Here is a 22,433-nt window from a genome sequence, read left to right on the forward strand (position 1 = left end):
TATATAAGGAAGAATAAAAGTCGTATTTGTTTATTAAATCATATTAAAGTTAATTCATTTTGGCCAAACCAACTACCGTCTACCATTGCAATTTGGTTTGTATCAAAGTCACACACTGTACAGCAGAAGTACTTTATGTCATGACAGTGTGTTGCTGCCCGGAATTTTGACATTGGCGGCATTAATGTAGTCGGCAGTAATGTCGAGCTGCAATACTGCAGCAGTAATGCTGGCGCTGTCTGAACCTGATCATCTCTAGTATTTTCTACCCCGTGCCTCTAACAGAGGCATATCGGTTCGATCCCGGAGGTTGCATTTTTCATGCTACATTCACTTTTCTTTTGAAAGCATTCTTTCGTTTCGCTCTGAGGGAATATTTGATGCAACGGGAATTTTATTTTCCAAATGTCAGAATGAGAACTGTAACAAAGAAGTGTCTCAAGCTTTCTGTTGTTTTACATAATATAAAGCGCTTCCGCAAAATTAATATTATTAATATTATATTATTACCGTAAAACGGGGTGAGTAGGTTTCGCGGGGAGAGGTGGGTTATGAATGGGGAGAGAAGGTTTGAGAGGGGGGTGAGAAGGGATTTTAAGGCTACTGCTACAAAAATAATGTATTCCAATTTAAAATGGAGCTATCCCGGGGTGTCACCCCAAATACGAGGCACTACGGGGTGAGGTGGGTTTTCCTCTTTATCGTCAAAGTTATGAAATGGAACTACCCAAAATAAAATAAGAACTAAAATACAAACGTCCGAAACACTTATTATATACACCATTCAGTTTTCATATGTAAAAATAAAATGTTATCGAGGTTTGAATTTCAGTTTTGACCCTACTCACCCCATTTTTCGGTACATTATTAATATATATCCTATTATTTTAAACGGGTTAGGTACTCACGTATTATTAAGTCGAATAAACTGACCTACTATTATTGCAACTAAATGTTATTCTATCCAAAGGTTGCCCAGATCGCTCTATAGCGATAAGACCGCATCGCGCCTGTTGTCTGCCTCTATATTTAATCAATTGTTTTTCATTAACACATTAACTGCCAGCGACTCGCTAGGGGAGTTCACTGTCCGTAGGCGCTTTTCGCTACACACGGTTTTTCCCGTGTTATCTGCGCTGCGCTCGTAGCGCGTAGCTCGCGCTGGCACTGAATGTGTTAAGCTGTAAGTACTTATATTTTACTTAGGTGTGTATTCTATCTATGTATGTGATTCTGCAGCCCAGACTCTCAACACCTTCAATATCTCAGATCGGTGGAAAGCGGAGTGGTCTTCTGCTACAACAGGGCTGACCGCCCGGTTAACCGACCCGACAAAAAAACCAAAAGGGTTTAACCTCCCTCGCAAACTTTGGTGTCGCCTAAATAGGCTAAGAACCCGGCATGGCCGCTGTAATTCGCTGACATACAAATGGGGTTGGAAAGATTCTCCACTCTGCGAGTGCGGTCAGGAAGAGCAGACCACAGATCATATATTCCAACGCTGTCCCCTTCACTCGTATTCTGGACCAGCTGAAGATTTGGACTCAGTCCCGCCTGAGTTGGTTACCTGGCTTAGCGACCTCAAAGCTATACTCTGATTGTCCTTCTTTATGCATCTCATACGATTAAATAAATGTATGTGATATGAACAGTGATCGGAATTGGTAGTGCCATTTCACGGGACTTCGGTGCCTAAGCTTAGTATGGATATACCTTTTCACCCCGAGGTTTCATATGAAAAGTTTAACACTTTAGTGGGTATCGGCAAGTAACGGCAAGATATTTGACGTCTGGCAAATCGGACATTTATTTTTTTCAAATAACACGTTGTTAATTCATATAAATTTTAGTTCGGTTTTGTGAATATATTTGTGCCAAACTACTTTTCTTGTAAAATGTTAATAGGGAATATTTGTTATCTAACCTCTCTATCACTCTTGCATATTCGAGCGATAAAGAAGCAGATAGCTGAGTTTCGATTTCGCGCTTCCCGGTAGGCCCTTTGTAAACAAACCGCCTTGATGTATCAAGGTCATATTTGATTGTCTGTGAAAACTAGCTTGTCAAAAAACAGTTTAAGGTACAGTATGTATAAGTTACTCTATGGTATACTTAAGTCACTAGTGCTGCACTTTGGCGGCAAAGCATTTCAGTAATACTCCCTATTCTTTGGCAAGATCTTAGATATATTATTTTGATAGCACTATAACATACATTTGAACGAAATTCTTTGTTAATGAATTTTTTTACTGGATTTACAATTAGTCACACAATTCGTGTTTCAGAGACAAGTTTGGCGATATAAACTTTAAATAAAATCTGTTATTTGATAGTTTGCCACTATCCGTGAAGCGGATGATGTTTATTAAATGAAAGGGTAGCTTGGGCTATTATTATTATTATTGATTTATATTTAGAACAATGGCATAATTCAATGCTTTAATTTATTACATGCTAGCAACTTATAAATTACGAGTCTCGGAATCCCGAGTCTTATCCATGTTAAGTACAATGTTTGAGGTCATTCACCCGAAATGGCACTACCTATTCCGATCATTGGATATGAATATACATGTCTAAGCGTGGTACTTATTCCACCTGTCCAATTGCTTTGTCCAATGTGCATAGCGGCTCACTCTCTCATTAAGCAAAATGTGAAACGCACATACACATTGGACCATGATATTGGACAGATGGTACCTATATATTAATATAGCTGGTCAACCAAATCTTGTCAGTAAAAAAAGCTCGAGATTCAAATTTTCTATGGGACGATATCCCTTCGCGCCTACATTTTTTAAATTTGCCGCCTTTTTCTACTGTCAAGATCTGGTTGACCAAGTATACCATCCTAACATTTGCACTAGGTAAACAAATTCTTATTTGTAAAACATGTTGTTTTCAACTCGACAAGAGAGTAATCAACCACAATAGCGTTCGTGGTACCACAATACATGTGGTACCCGGGGAATATACTCGTACACGTAAGAATAACCGACTGATTCTGAGAATAATTTGTATATTTTATTCAAATATCAGAAATAGACAAGGGTGAGTTAAGGATGACTCACGTTAGACCGGGCCGTGTCCGGGCCGGAGCTTCGTTTTCTATGGAAAGCATCACGTAATCACCGGTCATCTGTCATAAAACAGTAAGCGCCGGAAGCTCCGGCCCGGACTAACGTGAGTCATCCTTTAGGAGTCTTAGGACGTCTAACATGAGTTGGGACCATACATCGTTATCAGTGTTTGAATTAATTAAAAATTAAGGTTGTGAAACGAACTACCGTAGGGAATTCTAAATTGACTGACGGTGCCCAACCTCGCCTAAGTAAAATATTAAAATAGTAATTTTACCCAGAAAAATATATCTGCGTAAAATTAGTCTTCAAGTAAAAAGAAAATCTAAAATACCCTCACTTCGCCGCCCGTCCCTAACTTCGCCTAAACATTATGTCATTATGAAAATTATGTGTAGAGTTACTTACGCACATATGTATAGGTAAGCTAGGTATCAATCATAAATAATAAATAAAATAAATAAATAAATAGTCGTAGTCATGTGGTAGTCGTCACGTCCCGCGCTTTTTTCCCTTAAGAGTCATAAATTCAGTGATCGGACTAAATACATAGGTACACCACAATTATTAAAACATTCTAAATCCTAAATATGAATAAGAAACGTAAATATTTTTTTTATCAAGCATTCCAGAATAATACTGCACCATACGAGTCAGCCACAGAGGAATTCATTGGAACATTTAGCCCGTAGACGGTTTGGGGAAAATATTTTGCATACATTTTTATCTTTATCTTTAGTGCCGTGGGCCCGGGTATTTCTTTATTTTGCGACACTAGCATTGTTATGTAAGGCGGTGGTTACATGAGTTTTTCTTGAGTTTGCAGTTTTTGCTAGAATAAATCCATACTTAATATTGTTTATTTATTTATTTATACAAGGAATTCCAACAGCTATGAAATATTTGTTTAACATATATTACATATATGTGTGATATGTGTCTGTCTGTCTGTTACCTCTTCACGCTCTAACCGCTGGAGCGATTGAATTGAAATGTAATATGGAGGTAGTTTGAGTCCAGAGAAGGACATAGAATAGTTTTTATCCCGGAAATTATCCCTTAAAAGGGGTGAAAAGGGAATGGAATTTGATATGGAAGTGATATACCTACATAAATACATTAGAATAGAATAGAATAGAAATAATTTTATTCGTGAGCACAAACACAAAATAGAAACAGATGTAACAGATATAACAGAGATATAACAAGAGATGACACGAGATATAACAGAGAATAAAAGGATAAAGTGCCACGAAATGGTCTCATCTCAGCATGTTGCTGGCGACTTCCAGCGCTGATCTTCCGATGAGACCATCCGGTGAAACAATCACGACAGGTAACATGAATACAAAACAAAATTACATACTAAGGGCTCATCTAGACAGTGCGAGAACTCGCATGCGAGTTTCATTACATTGCGTTATTTGATCGGTCGGCTGAATTGACGTAACCTCAATGGTCCGCAATGTAACTAAAATCGTAAAGGTACGAGTTCGCGCGCCGTCTAAATGAGCCCTAATTCTACGCACCGTAAGAAGTTAGGATGAAATAATATGAAGCACGTGACTAAAGGGCACTATTTTGCAATAAATATTGTTTCATATAAAAAAGCTGTAGAATAAGTATGTGACATAGTTATCATAGTGATATCGTCGTCTTGTGTTCTTAATCTTAATATTTTTGACGTCTGTTAACTAATAAATAACTGGATGGTCAACCGCTAGTGGGTCCACAATGACCATTGACGAACATTGACCAACCACCAAAGATAAGTAAGCCGAAGAGAAGTAAACGTGGCGAAGTAAGGGATATATATAAGTTCGCCTTTGTTGTATTTTGTTAAAAATCTGGGTGGCTCCACTTCTTAAATCCATCCTTGGGTCCTAATGACCAATCCTGCCAAAGGAAATCTCTTGTTCACGCAACGCCGTAGTTGACCTTTTTATGCCCTGAGCACACTCGACTATTACTCTGTAACTGTGTTTCTCGTGTTTTTACTTCTATGTGAACTACATACACAAATCTAAATTAGTTATTATTTTTTTGTGCTCAGATACATAAAAATAAAGTCTGCAATAACCGTCGTAGAGTCTGTGCGGAAAGAGAAGAGTCGTGGAGTGTATGGGGCCCAAATACATTCCACGACTCTTCTCTTTCCGAACGGACTCTACACATAGAATTTTCCCCGTGAAACTTAGGTCCGGTTGTGTTCATACCTTTATGTATACGCACCGTACAGTGACACATTTTTAGTAAGGCAAAAACAAGCATTATTTTTTATTCATATGCAAATTCCCCAAATGAATCCAGCATTACAGTTGGTCTTCGGAGGGATAAAAACCTATTATAATAGTTGTTTTTCGCTCACAGGCGTTTTTAGGGTTCCGTAGCCAAAATGGCAAAAACGTAACCCTTATTTGTATTGTCTGTCTGCCCGTATGTCACAGCCATTTTACTCGAAAACTTTAAGCTAAATACTTACATTTTAATTAAATTTTGGAACATAGGTGTATCGTGTGAGCCGTAAATGACGACTAAAGTTAGACCGGGCCGTAACCGGGCCGTGTCCGGGCCGGAGCTTCCGGCGCTTGCTTTTCTATGACAGATGACAGGTAATCACGTGATGCTTTCCATAGAAAATGAAGCTCCGGAAGCTTCGGCCCGGACACGGCCCGGTCTAACGTGAGTCATCTTAATCCTTTCAAATGGTGTTGAACGTGATCGGTTGAGCCTTTAACGATATTTTTCCAGAAAATATTATCTTATCTAGGTAATCCAATTTACCAATAAGTACCTACTAATTGACTTGCCTATCGTAATTAAGTACCGCGTTTTAATAGGTATAAAAATCCAATATTTTGGATGGCTCACCGCCGGTTTCATACTAAAAGATTTCTTTTGTCATTAGTTAATTTAGATTTTTATGTGTAAATCTCTCATATTGATCTCATATTAATATTTTAAGAATAATTGATTTGATCAATAAAGGAATTGTTTTAAATTCACTACAATACAAATCGATAGGAAACTGAATTCCTAGAAAAACCCTACCTCTGCGAAAATTGCGAATTTCACCGTACTTAACGTATGTCTGTCCGTAACCAAGGGTTTGAGATTCACGTCTCACTGGAGACAATGACAAGTGGAAATGAGGTGTCAGGGTACGCGCTTTGATATTTAAATGCGTATCTGGCGGTGTATTCAGGTTGATTAACGAGAAATGGACTCGGAATAACCAGTGTAAATAAAACTTCTAAAAATGCGCAGTTTTTGATCGAATGCACAGATTACTTTTGTTTGTTTTAACCTTTTTTATCAAAAATATGGATATTCGCGATCCTGGGCACGCACATCCGATTTTGTAACAAGTGATACCTAATTCTCAAGTTCCATTTTTTGTGTAGGTAAGTAGTAACAACATATTTTGTTATTGTTATGAAAACATTTCTTTCAGTGAACGTGCGCTCGGCTAGCTATTACAATACGAGTCCTGCTTACGACCACAATTTCCTGCAGGATAGCTGGATTTGTAACGTGATAAGGAAATTATGTCGCTAATGAGAAGGGTCTTGTTCCCTTGTCATTTCCTATCCAACGTCGGTGGGGAGACACTCCTCCTTTCGGGCAAACTCGGCTCCATTCGGCTTAGCATTGCCCCGAGCAATTATTAGGGTTGGCACCACTGACGTCCTTTTGCGTGCGCGACCACAGATAGGATAATGACTTGAATTTTTCACAAACCTAAATAGCCGAAATGGATACATTTATTGCTGCAAATGTCAAAAACGATGATGCTGCCCAGGTTTTTGAAAATTGTGGCAGTAAGACAGTCGGCAGTAACGTCGCGCTGCAATACTGCTGCAGCAATCCTGGTGTAGTTTGAAACCTTTATTGAAATTATTGTAATTTTGATGGTGGTTTGTAAATGATGTATTTTGTAAGGTCAATTCCGTCATAGGGATTATTCCGACCATTAGCGTTTTTTTGAACCACGAACAAAATTGATAAATTTATCAATAAAGCAGCGATTGCTTTTAGTTTTAGCAATCAAAATCAAATGATTTTTTTTTCTACGATGGAAAATCAAAGAAATATACGCTCGTGGACGGAATAGTCCCTAGCTATGACGGAATTAGCCACATTGACCTTAAGAGAGAAACATATTCCTTCTTTAAATTCTCATTTTTAGTTTTTATTTTTATTTTGACGATCATGATAGAAATTCTAATATTTTTGACATCAATGCAAACTTATTATGTAACTAGCTGTTGCCCGCGACTTCGTACGCGTGGATTTGTATATTGGTGGTTATAAATTCTACATTAGCTTAGAACATTATGCAGCAAAAGATAGCAGTAGGGACGGTTAATCATTTGTTAATTATTATACAACGCATAAGATTTGTCTTTCACAACCTGGCTACGAAGTTTCAAGCCCCTAACTGAATAAAATTGTTCTCGATAATCTCGATATAATCTCTCTCAACCCCCAGAAGATTTTCAAGTCCACTATTTAATAAAACCTACTACCTAACTACCTATTTACGAAGTTTGAAGTTCCTAGCTTTAAATAAAATTTGAACCCTCTACCAACTCTCAACCCCTGTTTAAACTTTTAGGGGATGAATTTTTAAAAACGCTGAAATTACTTTTCCTGTCTTATAATAATATACTCATATACAAAGTTTAAAGTCACACACTCACAAAAATATTTGAACTCCATACAAACTTTCAACCCCTTTTTCACCACCTTGGCGGATGAATTTTCGAAAACGCTGAAATTAGTTTTCTTATTTTTTAATATAATACATTTTTACAAAGTTTCAAATTCCTAGCTTAAAATAAATCTTGAACCCCATACAACCTTTCATCCCCTTTTTAACCCTTTTAAGGGATGAATTTTTAAAAACTCTGAAATTACTTTTCTTGAGTTTTAATAATATGGCTTTATACAAAGACTCAAGTCCCGCACTCTCAATAATATTTGATCTCCATACAAACTTTCAACCCCTTTTTCACCACCTCGGGGGATGAATGTTTACAAACACTGAAATTACTTTTCTTGTTTTTTAATTTAACACCTTTTTGCAAAGTTTCAAAGTCCTAGCTTAAAATAAAATTTGCACCCCAAGACAAAGTTTCATCCCCTTTTTTACCCCTTAGAGGTTGAATTTCCTAAAACGTCGCAATTACTTTTTTTTGTAATCGGCTATTATGCCTTTCTAAGAAGTTTCAAAGCATTTGTAATGGATTCAAACTTTCAACCCCTTTTTAACCCTGTTAGGGGATGAATTTTCAAAAACGCTGAAATTACTTTTCCTGTCTTATAATAATATACCCATATACAAAGTTTAAAGTCACACACTCACAAAAATATTTGTGCTCCATACAAACTTTCAATCCCTTTTTCACCACCTTGGGGGGATGAATTTTCGAAAACGCTGAAATTAGTTTTCTTATTTTTTAATTTAATATATTTTTGCAAAGTTTCAAGTTCCTACCTTAAAATAAAATCTGAACCCTATACGAACTTTCAACCCCTTTTTAACCCTGTTAGGGGATGAATTTTACAAAACGCTGAAATGACTTTTCCTGTCTTCTAATAATATCCCCAAATAAAAAGATTCAAGTCCCGCGCTCGAAAAAATGTTTGATATCCATACAAACTTTCAACCCCTTTTCCACCACCTTAGGGGATGAATTTTCAAAAACGCTGAAATTAGTTTTCTTGTACTTTAATTTAATAGCGTTTTGCAAAGTTTCAAGTTCCTAGATTAAAATAAAATTTGCACCCTATGACGAACTTTCATCCCCTTTTTAACCCTCTTAGAGGTTGAATTTCCAAAAACGTTGCAATTACTTTTTTTTGTAATCGGCTATTATGCCTTTCTAAGAAGTTTCAAAGCATTTGTAATGGATTCAAATTTTCAACCCCTTTTTAACCCTGTTGGGGGATGAATTTTCAAAAACGCTGAAATTACTTTTCCTGTCATATAATAATATCCCCATATACAAAGTTCAAGTCCCACACTCACAAAAATATTTAATCTCCATAGAAACTTTCAACCCCTTTTTCACCACCTTGGGTGATGAATTTTCAAAAACGCTGAAATTAGTTTTCTTGTTTTTTAATATAATACATTTTTACAAAGTTTAAAATTCCTAGCTTAAAATAAAACTTGTACCCCATACAACCTTTCATCCCCTTTTTAACCCCCTTAGGGGTTGAATTTTTCAAAATCGCTTCTTAGCTCTTGTACACTTTATAAATTCAACCTAGTGTGCAAATTTCAACCTTCTAGCATTTGTAGTTTCGGCTCTGCGTTGATGAGTCAGTCAGTCAGTCAGTCAGTCAGTCAGTCAATCAGTCAGGACACGTGCATTTATATATATAGATTGTCTTTCATGAAATAAATCATCTATCTATCTATCTAAAAGAAAGTTGCCACCACATAAATACATGGTCTAGACTTCAAACATACCTATTATTAGATTCCCGGTTAATAATTATCACTGACTCGAGTTAGGTTGACTGAGTATAATTATTTACGTTAAAATATGAATAAAATTACCTTAACACCCCGAATTTCGGTCCCCTGCAAACAGAATTAATTCAATGTAGATAAATAAATGCCTGTAACACACGATCTTCACAAACAAGGAAATATGGGAAATATTAATATTGCCACACGAGTGACATAAAACGATCATTTAAAGTATTCCCATCCTTTACTGAGTCGAACGTTCAAGGGATTCAGTCTAAATTTTTTCTACTTTAAATTCTGTATTCCCTGTTATGTTATTTTTTATTGAGCTCTGAAATAAATAATACATAGCTATAAATTAAACCATTTTGATGCCGCCGAATTTTATTGCCGCTGCCTGTACCTCTAGTATTATAAATTTCAATATCTGGGTGATCGAGCTTCGCTCGGAAAACATAAAAAAACTCGAAAATGCGCGTTTTCCCAGAGATAAGACCTAGCTAGATCGATTTTTCGCCCCCAAAAACCCCCATATAGCAAATTTCATCGAAATCGTTAGAGCCGTTTCCGAGATCCCCGAAATATATATATATATAAATAAATAAATAAATAAAGAAACAAGAATTGCTTGTTTAAAGGTATTGGATAGATTCGATAGCGTGACGTAACGGTGACGTACGCGTTTGCGTTAAGTGTCTTTTTGTATGGGATTTTGAGTTTCTAAAACGACCCGCTTGGCGCGCTGTTCTAAATCCCATACAAAAATAGGTATTACGCAAACATGAACGCTCACTAGGGGTTCTGAGGGCTCAATTAGACGATTCGAGAACTCGTATGCGAGTTTCATTACATTGCGGGGTTTGATCGATCGGTTGAATTGGACGTAACCAACAGTCCGTGATGTAACTAAAATCGCATGCGAGTTCGCGCGCCGTCTAATCAGCCCTAGCGTGGCGTGTTGTAAGCGTTGGACTCGCCTGCATTTCATAATAATACACGTCACATTCATCGCATATGATCTTTCCCTCAGCGTAAACAAATGCACAGAACATGAGGCTCCCTGGCTATAAATTAGGTAAATTTTGAGGTGTATTCATCGAAGGAAAATATGATTCCAATTGGATATCAGTGCGTGGGTCCAACACATTGCACACATCAATTGGACCTACCTGTCAAATTTATCAGCATATAGTCATGTCATATAGGTATATGTCACTGTCTGAAAACTGTTAGCGTTGGAAATGGTAATAAATTTCAAAAGCAACGAACGAGTGATGAATGTTCATAAATCATAAATAAATCATAAATCATTTATTTGCGTGAAAAGGGTACAGTTACAGATGTTCACGTTTATTGTTGTCCTCCTTATTAAGCTGTCCACAAACAGCATGCAAACAATACAGTTTTATAAGCAGGAATATTAAAATATGCCTACTTATTAAACACTTATAACTAATAAACTAGACCATGCCTATATACAAGAATGTCCATGTGCACATAATTAAATAACATAATTCAAATTTTATTTTCATAATTAACATAATATAGGATCATTATTGAAATAAATAGGAATTATTAATATTACGTATAGCTATTGATGTTAACTCTCAATATAGTTCATTAATTTCATTACATTCATCATAATCATCATCTAAAAATTCTCTTACAGAGTAATTTGTGTAGGACCTTTCTTGTATGAGCCATTTGTGTAGGGCATTTTTAAATTTATGGTAAGGCATATGTTTTATGTCCTCTGGTATTTTATTGTAAATTTGGATACACATTGCACTACAATTTTTTCTTAATAAGGCAATCTTTTGTGGCTTACCAACTACTAATCTATCCTTATTTCTAGTACCCCTTGGGTATATGTCACCAGCCGTACTAAATAGCTCTATATGCTCCTTTACAAATTTTGCCGATTCGTATATGTACAGACATGGAAGGGTAAGTAGGTTTAGCGAAAAAACAATGGTTTGCAAGATTCGGTTGGAGCGATTCCCCAGATAGCACGAACACATTTTTTTGGGATAAAAATACTTGATCTTTATTAGAACCATTTCCCCATACAAGTAGGCCATATTTTAAAGTGGATTCTATATATCCATGATATGCCGCTAAGGCGGTTTTACAGTTTGTTGTTCGTCGTAATCGATTTAGGACATACACAAATCTATCTAGTTTGCTGGGCTGCATATACTTTGGATTTGATCTTTCCATCTTAGCTCGTTATCTAATTTGATACCTAAAAATGTTGTAGAATGACAATTTTGGAGATCGCGGTCATTATAAGTAATCTTTAGAGATTTTATGTTCCCATTAAAATGTATGTAGCTTGTTTTCCCCAAGTTTACCTATAAATTATTTTTTTCTAACCATGTCACAACATTTTCGACGACCGTGTTAATCTCTAATTCATGTCCTATTTCCTTATCTAATTTATTATTCGTCGTCGTTCGTGTTCTAAATCAAGTATACCTATCGGGCTTTCTAAGCATCCTGAAATAGAGTTAGGAAATGTCCATTTTCAATATGTCACCCTGTATAATTTTTGAATCTTCCCCCATAGTTCCAGTTCCATGTTGTCATTCAGCGCACGGACGCAGGCATGACTCGCCTGCAAACTACGAGTACCTGCCGTAAAAGCGAGCACGTGATAATGTATGACGCGGCCGCCAAACTTATACAGGGTGTTTTTCAACCTTTCTTATCGGAGTACCGTAGCCAAGCTCTTGTCATTTTGTCCTGTTATATCACAGTCATTTTACTCGAAAGTTTTAAGTATGTATGTTGAAGAAAAATATTTATTATTACTGCGGAACAAATTAAACTCGATTAGGTTGTATATGTTGATATCACATATATCTTAAACCAACATTTACTCGTACACGGAAGCAAATCAAACTTCCATATTTCGATAAACTTTAAGATATTACATGTTTATATTAGTTTAGTTAGAGCTTAAACTAATAACATTTATATTAACTAAGTAAAGGTACTAAATACATAGAAGCGTAGTCATAATCATTATATGAACACGTAGGTATTTAATAACATGATCTGTGATGTTACTATATTTATTACTAGTGAACCACCCCGGTTTCGCACGGGTTACACAAAATCTTAACAAATTATACACCTAAACCTTCCTCAACTGAAAATTGCATAAAAATCAGTTCAGTAGTTTTTGAGTTTATCGCGAACATACTGAAACACAGACATATATAGCGGTCAAACAGAAATCTGTGTTCACGTCTTTCCTGTAGACATACACAAGAGTTAAGGGCTATAAAGATTAATTTTCTTATTTAACCCTTATCCACGTGAAAAAGTCCTCCTTTTAATTAGAGAACTATGATAAAATCATTACTTACATGCCCACAAGCTGTTAATTATTGCCCACAGGAGAGAAAAATGTACAGTTAGCGCTAACAAGCGCTAACACACTAGTTGTTGTCTTTCTTTCTTTTTGCTTGTGTTACCTGTCGTGATTCTTTTAACCTGATGGTTTCATCGGAAGACCAGCGCTGGAAGTCGCCAGCTATATGCTGAGATGATGCCATTTCGTGGCACATTATTTTTTCTACGTCTTCCTTATAAATAATAATTCTTCGTCGTCTTTCGAAGCTTAATAGCATCGTTCGCAGACATTTCTGCTTAATACAAAATTAATTTCCTTATAAATGTTCTCGTTACGAATAATAATATTTGTATACAATTCTATTCTATTTGATGTTGATTTCTGTGTAGGTATAAGTATTATAATATTTATATGTATCACGCCCATAGCTCAATCCAGGCGACCTTAATAAAATGCGTAAAATTACCTACATAAAGAAACACATTTACATACACAAGGATAAATCCAGATAGGAGGACATTTTCGCCCTTTTCCGCCCTTCTACATTTACTACACAATTATTCATAATCACAGAAACATAACCCAGGAGCCCCAAAAGTCCCTTGTTAACTCCAACCGTATAATTACACGAAATTCCTTGTTTAATCGAACACTAACAATCTACAACACGTGTAGATTATCAGAAATCTTGTATTACGAATGCTTTATAGTTTTCCTAAATGCTCCACTATAACCTGACCTAGTAATTCTTTCCAAGAATTCTGAATCAAAGCTCAAACTTAAATTGGTTCCTCTGAACTCGGTGTAAGGGAAACACATGATTGATAGATTGCGGGCACGCGAGTTTTACGGTACAATAATGAGTAGCGTCAGCAATGTCGGCATATTGTGGCGCTAGGACGGAAAATTGTATATTCTCGAGCGGGAGGGAAAGGGATGGGGTTTTCCACGCGAGAGAACAAAGTAGAATTTACTTTAAGCTTACAAAGGAATTATTGTTAATTTTCAAGTTTAGAATGCTTTGGAATGAATGAAAATATACCTACTAAAATGTTAAAAACCTACTCGAGCGTAATAAGAGCTCTAATCAGGGACCGGAAAACCCCTTTTAAAGATTAATCGTATCGATAAAGTAACTCTATTAAATGCTTACCCAGAGGTCATGGTTACCCTATCGTTTGGCTTACCCTATCGTTATGGAAACCATTTTCAATATGATTAATCATGTTAGATGTGGTTTCCAAATCAAATAGGGTGTAGATAAGGTAGTTAAGCCTATAATATTTACCGCTTACCCCTTAATAGGGTAACCCTTTTCCCGTCTCTTTTCTACGTAGGCAGCGATTCTACCTTTCTCGTTTTAAATTGAACAGGACAGAATAGGCGATGGAAGCGGAACAAATGGAGTAAATGGTTGCTGTTATGTAGGTATTTATTCTGGAGTAGTGATCAAAAATAGTCGGGTTTTGACCGATTTGTTTGTTCGATCGTATAATTGTGACGCTATATATGAAAAGGACCTTATTGTCGATGGCTTTGTTGTTGTAAAGGAATCTAGTTACGATATAATAATATGCAAATTGCAAAGTTATATTTACTATTTTTTTACACGAAAAACAAACCTTACATCAAGTTTGAAAATTAATGCCGATAATGACGCTGCATAGAAATATTTTCCATTTGTTGGAGCGATGACCTCACTGGAGCGGGGATAAATGCGAACACACTAATAAGGAATGTATTCCCATTTGTCCCCGCCGGGAACAGATGGGAATAGGCGCTGCATATAAATCGTTCCCATTTGTCTCTGCCTCACGTATGGCAGCAGTGTTGTAGGGCGGGAACAAATGGGGATACATAAATATTGGTTGTATTCCCATTTGTTCCCGCGGGGACCATAGGGGAAAAAAACGCTGAAGAGAAATCTTTTTGATTTGTCCCTACCTCATTTAGGCGGGGATAAATAGGAACACACTAATATTTAGTGTTTTCCCATTTTTTCCCGCCGGGAACAGGCGCGGCATAATTATAAAATATTCCCATTGTCCCCGCCTCATGTATGGCATAGGTCACGTGGGTCGGCGACAAATGGGAATCCATACTAATCCATACTAATATTATAAATGCGAAAGTGTGTCTGTCTGTCTGTCTGTTACCTCTTCACGCTTAAACCGCTGCACCGATTTAGTTCAAATTTAGTATGAAGATAGTTTGAGTTCCGGGGAAGGACATAGGATACTTTTTATCTCGGAACTCACCCCTTAAGGGGGTGAAAAGGGGGTGGAAATTTGTATGGGCAATCAATAACCGCTGAACCGATTTAGTTGAAATTTGGTACCTATGGAGATAGTTTGAGTTCCGGGGATGGACATAGGATACTTTTTATCTCAGAACTCACCCCTTAAGGGGGTGAAAAGGGGGGTGCAAATGTGTATGGGCAATCAATAACCGCTGAACCGATTTAGTTGAAATTTGGTATGGAGATAGTTTGAGTCCCAAAAATCTCCCCTTAAGGGGGTGAAAAGGGGGGTGGAAGTTTGTATGGGGAATCGTTAAAAAGCAGATTGGGTAAAAATAAGCTACCCAAATTACTAACTCCACGCAGACGAAGTCGCGGGCAAAAGCTAGTGTTATAAATGCGAAAGTGTCTGTCTCTCTGTCTTGTTACCTCTTCACGCTTAACCCGCTGAACCGATTTAGTTGAAATTTGGTATAGGGGTAGTTTAACTCCCGGGGAAGGACATAGGATACTTTTTACCTCAGAACTCACCCCTTAGGGGGATGAAAAGGGGGGTGAAAATTTGTATGGGCAATCAACAACCGCTGAACCGATTTAAATGAAATTTGGTATGGTGATAGTTTGAGTTGTGGGGAAGGATATAGAATAGTTTTTATCCCCGAAATAATCCCTTAAGGGTGTAAACAAGGGGTGGAAATTTGTATAGGGGTTCAATAATTTCTTGAAAAGGGGCATGCCTTTTATCATGTAAAAAAAAGTTCGTAAGAGATAAATGATGTTTATGTATTTGTGACCAATTGTATCAGCCATACCTTTAAGGGTGAATAGGGATGTGATGGGGGTGGAAGTTTGTATGGAGAATAAATAAAAAGCAGATTGGATTTAAAGAGAGAAGGGAAGGGAAGTGGAAGTTGAACTTCTTCAACTTCTCTAACTTCTTCAACTTTCCCAACTTCTTCAACTTCAACTACTCCAACATATCTTCCTAAACTTCTTCGACTTCTGCAGCTTCTTCTTCTTAGTCAACTTTAACTTCTTCCACTTTTAACTTCTCCAACTTCTTATCTTCCTAACCTTCTTCAACTTGTCCAACTTCTTCATCTTACTTTCAACTTCGCCAGCGTATTTAACTTCGTTAACTTCTTCAACTTACAACTTCTTCATCTTCCTAAACTTCTTCAACTTTTACTTCTTCAATGTATCCAACTTCTTCAACTTCAAATTCTCCAACTTTTTCAAATTCTTCAACTTCGACTTCTCTAACTTCTTCAACTTCAACTTATCCAACTTCTTCAACTTCAACTTCTCCTACTTCTTCAATTTTAACTTCTCTAACCTTTTCAACTACAACTTTTCCAACTTCTCTAACTTCAACCTCTCCTACTTCTTCAACTTCAACTTCTCCAATTTCTTCAAATTCAACTTCAACTGCTCCAACTCGAAATCCTTCAACTTTTTCAACTTCTCCAACTTCTTCAAGTTTTCCAACTTCAACTTCTCCAACTTTTTCAACTTCTTAAATTTCTCCAATTTCTTCAAATTCTCTAACTTTTTCAAGTTCTTTAACTCCGACTTCTCCAACTTCTTCAACTTCAACTTCTCCAACTTCTTCAACTTAAACTTCTCCAACAGTTTTAACTACAACTTCCTCAACTTTAACTTCTCTAACTTCAACCTCTCCTACTTCTTCAACTTCAACTTCTCCAACTCGAAATTCTTCAACTTTTTCAACTTCTCCAACTTCAATTTCTCCAACTTTTTCAACTTCTTCAATTTCTCCAACTTCTTTATCTTCCTACTTCTTCAACTTTTACTTTTTCAAGTTCTTCAACTTCGACAACTTCAACTTCTCCAACTTCTTCAACTTCAACTTCTCCAACCTTATCAACTTCTTCATCTTCAACTTCTCCAACTTCTTCAAATTCAACTTCTCCAACTTCTTCAAATTTAACTTCTCCAACCTTTTCAACTTCTTCAACTTCAACTTCTCCAACTTCAACTTCTCCAGCTCCAACTTTTCCAACTTTTTCAACTTCAACTTCAACTTCTCGAACCTCCAAGTTGGAGTAGAGGTAGCTTTGCTACAGGTAGCTAAAAGTACATCCGTTCCACACCAATTTTGGTGGCTAGCCATAAGCCGCGCGTGGCGCTGTCGCCACCTAGCGGCCTTATATGTCCTGCGATCAGCAGACACGACACGATACACAGACGCGTTTTGTTAGAGAGTGAGTCTTCTGTACCTAGTACTATTATTTCTGTGGTTAAGATACAAAATTAATAAATAAAAGAAAATAATATCTTAAATTAAAAAAGTGCTCAAAAGACCTTCGTTATAAATAAAGACTGTTCGCATTTTTGACTAATTAGTCATCCCTTTTGGGGTAGGTGTAATAAAAAGCAGATTTGTTTTAAAATTATGGTACCCAAATTACTAATTCCACGCAGACGAAGTCGCAGACAATAGCTAGTACACCTATAATGCACCTATTAGTACCTATAATGAGTATATTACTATTTGTCCCCGCGGGGAACATATGGAAAAAGACGCTGCATAGAAATCTTTTACATTTGTCCCCACCTAATTGGGGCAGAGACAAATGGGAACACACCAATACCATGTGTATTACCATTTTTTCCCGCCGGGACCAGATGGCAACAGGTGCTGCGGCCTGCATATAAATCATTTCCTCCATTGACGTATAATATCTAAGGACGGGCTAATGGGGCACTAAAAATCGTACTAGTTCAGCAGTGCTACCCACGAATTCCAGCCAATCGTGCAGTCTAACGCGACTAGTTGCGACCAATAGCGCGCGTAATGCGAACTCGTTAACCAATCGCGCGCGTGATGTGAACTCATCAACCAATCGCTTTGTAGCGATTTCACACCGCTGTACTGGCGTAATGCCTCATTTTTATTGCCCGTAAAGCCAGTCCCTAGATATCTATGTCAATGATTTCCTCATTTGTCCACGCCTCATGTATGGCGTCGTAGGTCACGTGGGTCGGGGACAAATGGGAATACAGCAATAATGCAATTAATGCACCCATTATTACCAATAATAGGTGTATTCCTATTTGTGCACGCAGGTAACCTAATATCAGTGTTGGGCATTCAAGAATAAAATCATTATTTGAATAAGAATTCGTACGAATAAAATCATCTCGATTTTATTCCCGTCAAAAATATTCAAATAATTTTGATCGGGAATAATTCGTATGAGAAAAAATTTAATGAGAATAACTTAATCAAATAAATATAATCATGATTTTAATTCGAAATAATATTCCACGAATAAAAATGAAGTCTGGGTACCGTATAGGTACTAATTACGTATAGTTAGGTAGATGTAATATAGTATGTAATTAGTCTCTTGTCTAATTTATAGGTAGTACCTATTTTATAGACTAAAATCTTACAAATTGACTGTCGCATAGTTTCAGTAACCGTATTATTTCTAATTTAATAACCAAATCATTAGTTTCAATTTAGCTGGTCTAGGGGCCTAGCCAAGATGCCAATCGCTTGCGCTCCGACAACGAAGCGCTTTCTGTCTCCATCACTCTTACATATTAGTGCGATAGAGAGACAGAGATAGCGTTTCGTTGTCGTAGCGCAAACCATTGGCATATTGGCTACGCACTCAAGGTGCCTAGCCAATATGCCATTATTTGTTTTTAATTTAATAACTAAATCATTAGGTATATTTAACTGTTCTGAGGGCCTAGCCAACATGCCAATCGCTTGCGCTCCAACAACGAAGCGCTTTCTGTCTCTATCACTCTTACATATTAGTGCGATAGAGTGACAGAGATAGCGTTTCGTTGTCGTAGCCCAAACGATTGGCACGTTGGCTACGCACCCAAGGTGCCTGCCTAGCCAAGATGCCAATTTATGTTTTTAATTTAATAACCAAATCTTTGGCTACAATTTAGCTGTTTAGGGGGCTTAGCCAATATGCCAATCATTTGCGCTCCGACGACGAAGTGCTTTCTGTCTCTATCACTCTTACATATTAGTGCGATAAAGAGAGATACCGTTTCGTTGTAGTAGCGCAAACGATTGGCATGTTGGCTAGGCTACCAGAACAGCTACATTGTACCTAATGATTTGGTTATTAAATTAAAAACAAAAATTGTCATCTTGGCTAGGCACTTTGGGTGCGTAGCCAACATGCCAATCGTTTGCGCTACGACAACGAAACGCTATCTCTGTCTCTCTATCGCACTAATATGTAAGAGTAATAGAGAGAGACTATACGCAACTCTACGGAGCGTTAACGTTTGGCATGTTGGCTAAGCACCCTGATCGGATGATAGAACTAGTAAGTAAGTAAGTAAATACACTTTATTGCACCACAAAGAAAAATACAATAACGGATTAGAACTAGATAGACAGTGTATATCGGAATTCTTTAATGGGTACTGTACCTAAACTAATAGTAGTGTAGGGACTGCGTCCTACATTCGCCCAAGCTTAGATGATATTAAATAAATAATTAAATAAATTAAATTTTAGCTTTTCCCGTTATACGCAATGTGCATAGCATTCGTAACGGTAACTTTGTTTCTTTATTGCCGTTAGGAATAAGCTTGTAAAAGTATTGTAAAATGCATTTCCTTTTCCTTGTCGGCACTGACTCTTTGTTTGTCCATCTTTGTTTTATTTCTTTGTCGGTGTCCGAATACCTATTGTAAACTTAAGTAATAAACTAATTTGTAGCCAGCGTGAGAAACGCTAGGATCCATGTGCAAACCGTTATCGGTCCTGTACCGCTATCCCGATGAGCCTGATGCTTACCTGCAATGTTATGGTCATCGGAATCGCGGGGAGTCAGAGTTAGTTCTGAGTTAGACGTCAACTCGTCGAGTTGTCTCGTACCTTTATTATCACAGGTCGAGTTTGATTTTATATCGCTCCCTACTACTACTACTAGTTAATATTGTAATTTTTGTTAGTTTAGTTTTTGAGTAGTGTTAAATAGAGTAATTATTTTTCCGGAGTCTACATTTTTATTTACAATAATCCCAACACCTTAGTACGCATACCAAACCCCACTGCCAAATTGGTGACCCCGACGTGATCGCTATTAACGGCAGAATTGGTTAGTACATGTGTTGTGGACATAAACTTTAGTGCTATTAGTGGACTTCTCGTGTAAAGTGACTTTAGTGGAACCTTTAAAATGGCTAGCGAAAGTGCGCTTCGTTTGCCCGCCTTCATGCCTCGCGACCCTGTGATGTGGTTCTCATTGGTAGAGACAATTTTTAGCAAGGCCGGCGTCGCCGACGACGTTAGCAAATACCTTCATGTGGCGAGTGCGTTAGCGCCACATGATGCCACAGAAGTGCGAGATATACTGATCGCCCCGCCAGAAAACGACAAATACGATGCCCTTAAGACCGGTATCATTAAGAGGTTAGGTGCATCACAAGAGGTGAACACGCGCAGGTTGCTCGAGCGAGAGCACATAGGCGACCGCAAGCCCTCACAGTTTTTGCGGCATCTAAGAAGTCTCGCTGGATCCGCGGTGCCAGACGCGTTGCTTCGCACAATGTGGCTGGAGCAGTTGCCGCGCCCGATGCAGATGGTCCTAGCTACGCTGGCAGAGCAGAGCCTGGACAAAGTTGCAGACGTCGCGGATGCAATAGCGGACAGCACTACGCCTACGCCTGCCATCGCGACTACGGAAAACCCAGTGATGAAAATTATAGAAGTTTTAAGGAGTGAAATTGCTGACTTGCGGCAACAAATGAAAGCTTCGTCCCTCAATGCAAGTGCGCGACACAGAGGCAGATCACGCTCGCGTTCCAGACGATCTCGACCTCGTTCGAGGAGCAACTCAGCAAGCGGTATGTGCTGGTACCACGATAATTACGGTCATGAAGCGCATAAATGCATACCGCCCTGCGCATTTAAATCAGCCGAGAATGCGGGAAACGCGAGCGGGAGCCATTAGTGGCGAATGGTTGCCCAAACTCAACAACAACGTCACGACGAGTAGTCATCGTGGATAGAAACTCAGGGACCAGGTTTTTGATCGATACTGGAGCGGAGGTAAGTGTATATCCTCGCAGCCAAGCTCCTCACAATGAAGAATCTTTGTACGAGCTAGTTGCTGCGAATAATACCCCGATTAGAACATACGGTTTCTCCACGATGTCCCTAAACCTTGGACTACGCCGAGATTTCCCATGGCGATTTGTTGTTGCTGACGTGGCTAAGCCGATAATTGGTGTAGACTTTTTAGGCCACTATGACTTACTAGTCGATCCAAAACGGCATAGACTAATAGACGCCACGACAAACCTTACCGTCACCGGTCAGGTAGCCGAGTCCGAGCCGGCGCTATCAATTAAAACAATAACCGGGGACTCGCCTTATCACCGAGTTTTAAGGAAATACAGTGAGATTACTAAGCCCGACGGTGCCGCGGCATCACAAAAGAAACACAACACAAAACATTACATTGTGACGAAACCGGGACCGCCCGTAGCTCAAAAACCAAGAAGGTTAGCGCCCGATCGACTTATCGCCGCGAAGAAGGAGTTCGACGCAATGCTAAAGTTAGGTATTGCGCGCCCGTCACAAAGCAGCTGGGCATCGCCGCTTCACATGGTTCAGAAGAAGGACAATGGATGGCGACCATGTGGAGATTATCGCGCGCTTAATGACCGCACGTTACCGGACAAATATCCCGTTCGGCACATAGAAGATTTTGCCCAGACTCTCAGTGGAAAAAAAGTGTTTTCAACCATAGATCTAGTGCGTGCGTTCAATCAAATTCCAGTGGCGGAGGAAGATATACCCAAAACGGCTATAACTACGCCATTTGGATTATTTGAGTTTCCATATATGACTTTTGGACTCCGTAACGCTGCTCAGACTTTTCAACGATTTATGGACGAAGTGTTACGTGGTTTAGACTTTTGTTATTGTTATATAGACGATATTTTGATTGCTTCCAGTGACAGTGATGAACACTTAAAACATTTAGAGACTGTGTTTAAGCGATTAAGTGACTATAGTGTAGTGATTAACCCTTCTAAATGTGTGTTTGGTAAGGACCAAGTTGAATTCCTAGGTTATTTAGTGTCTGCGGAGGGCACACGCCCATTACCTGGTAAAGTAGAAGCTATACGCTCCTTTCCACTCCCGGCCACAGCGAAGCAGTTGCGACAGTTCTTAGGTATGCTAAACTTCTACAGACGTTTCTTACCTAACGCTTCATCGCATCAAGCTAGATTAAACGATTTACTGAAGGGAAA

The 22,433-nt window shown here is 38.1% G+C and overlaps 1 protein-coding gene across 1 annotated transcript; it reads left to right on the plus strand.

The window, feature by feature from the left end:
• Nucleotides 1–20,350: 20,350 nt before the first annotated feature.
• On the plus strand, nt 20,351–21,124 carry LOC134657716 (uncharacterized). Its single transcript, XM_063513279.1, has one exon. It carries the CDS (start codon nt 20,351–20,353, stop codon nt 21,122–21,124), a length of 774 nt encoding a protein of 257 aa, XP_063369349.1.
• The last annotated feature ends 1,309 nt before the right edge of the window (nt 21,125–22,433 follow it).

The sequence above is a fragment of the Cydia amplana genome, chromosome 20 (genome assembly GCF_948474715.1).
Source record: "Cydia amplana chromosome 20, ilCydAmpl1.1, whole genome shotgun sequence".
In the NCBI taxonomy this organism is placed as follows: Eukaryota; Metazoa; Arthropoda; class Insecta; order Lepidoptera; family Tortricidae; genus Cydia; species Cydia amplana.

Bases quoted from the DNA above. Each gene is read 5' to 3' on its own strand.
- LOC134657716 (XM_063513279.1), top strand. From the start codon at position 20,351: ATGGCTAGCGAAAGTGCGCTTCGTTTGCCCGCCTTCATGCCTCGCGAC.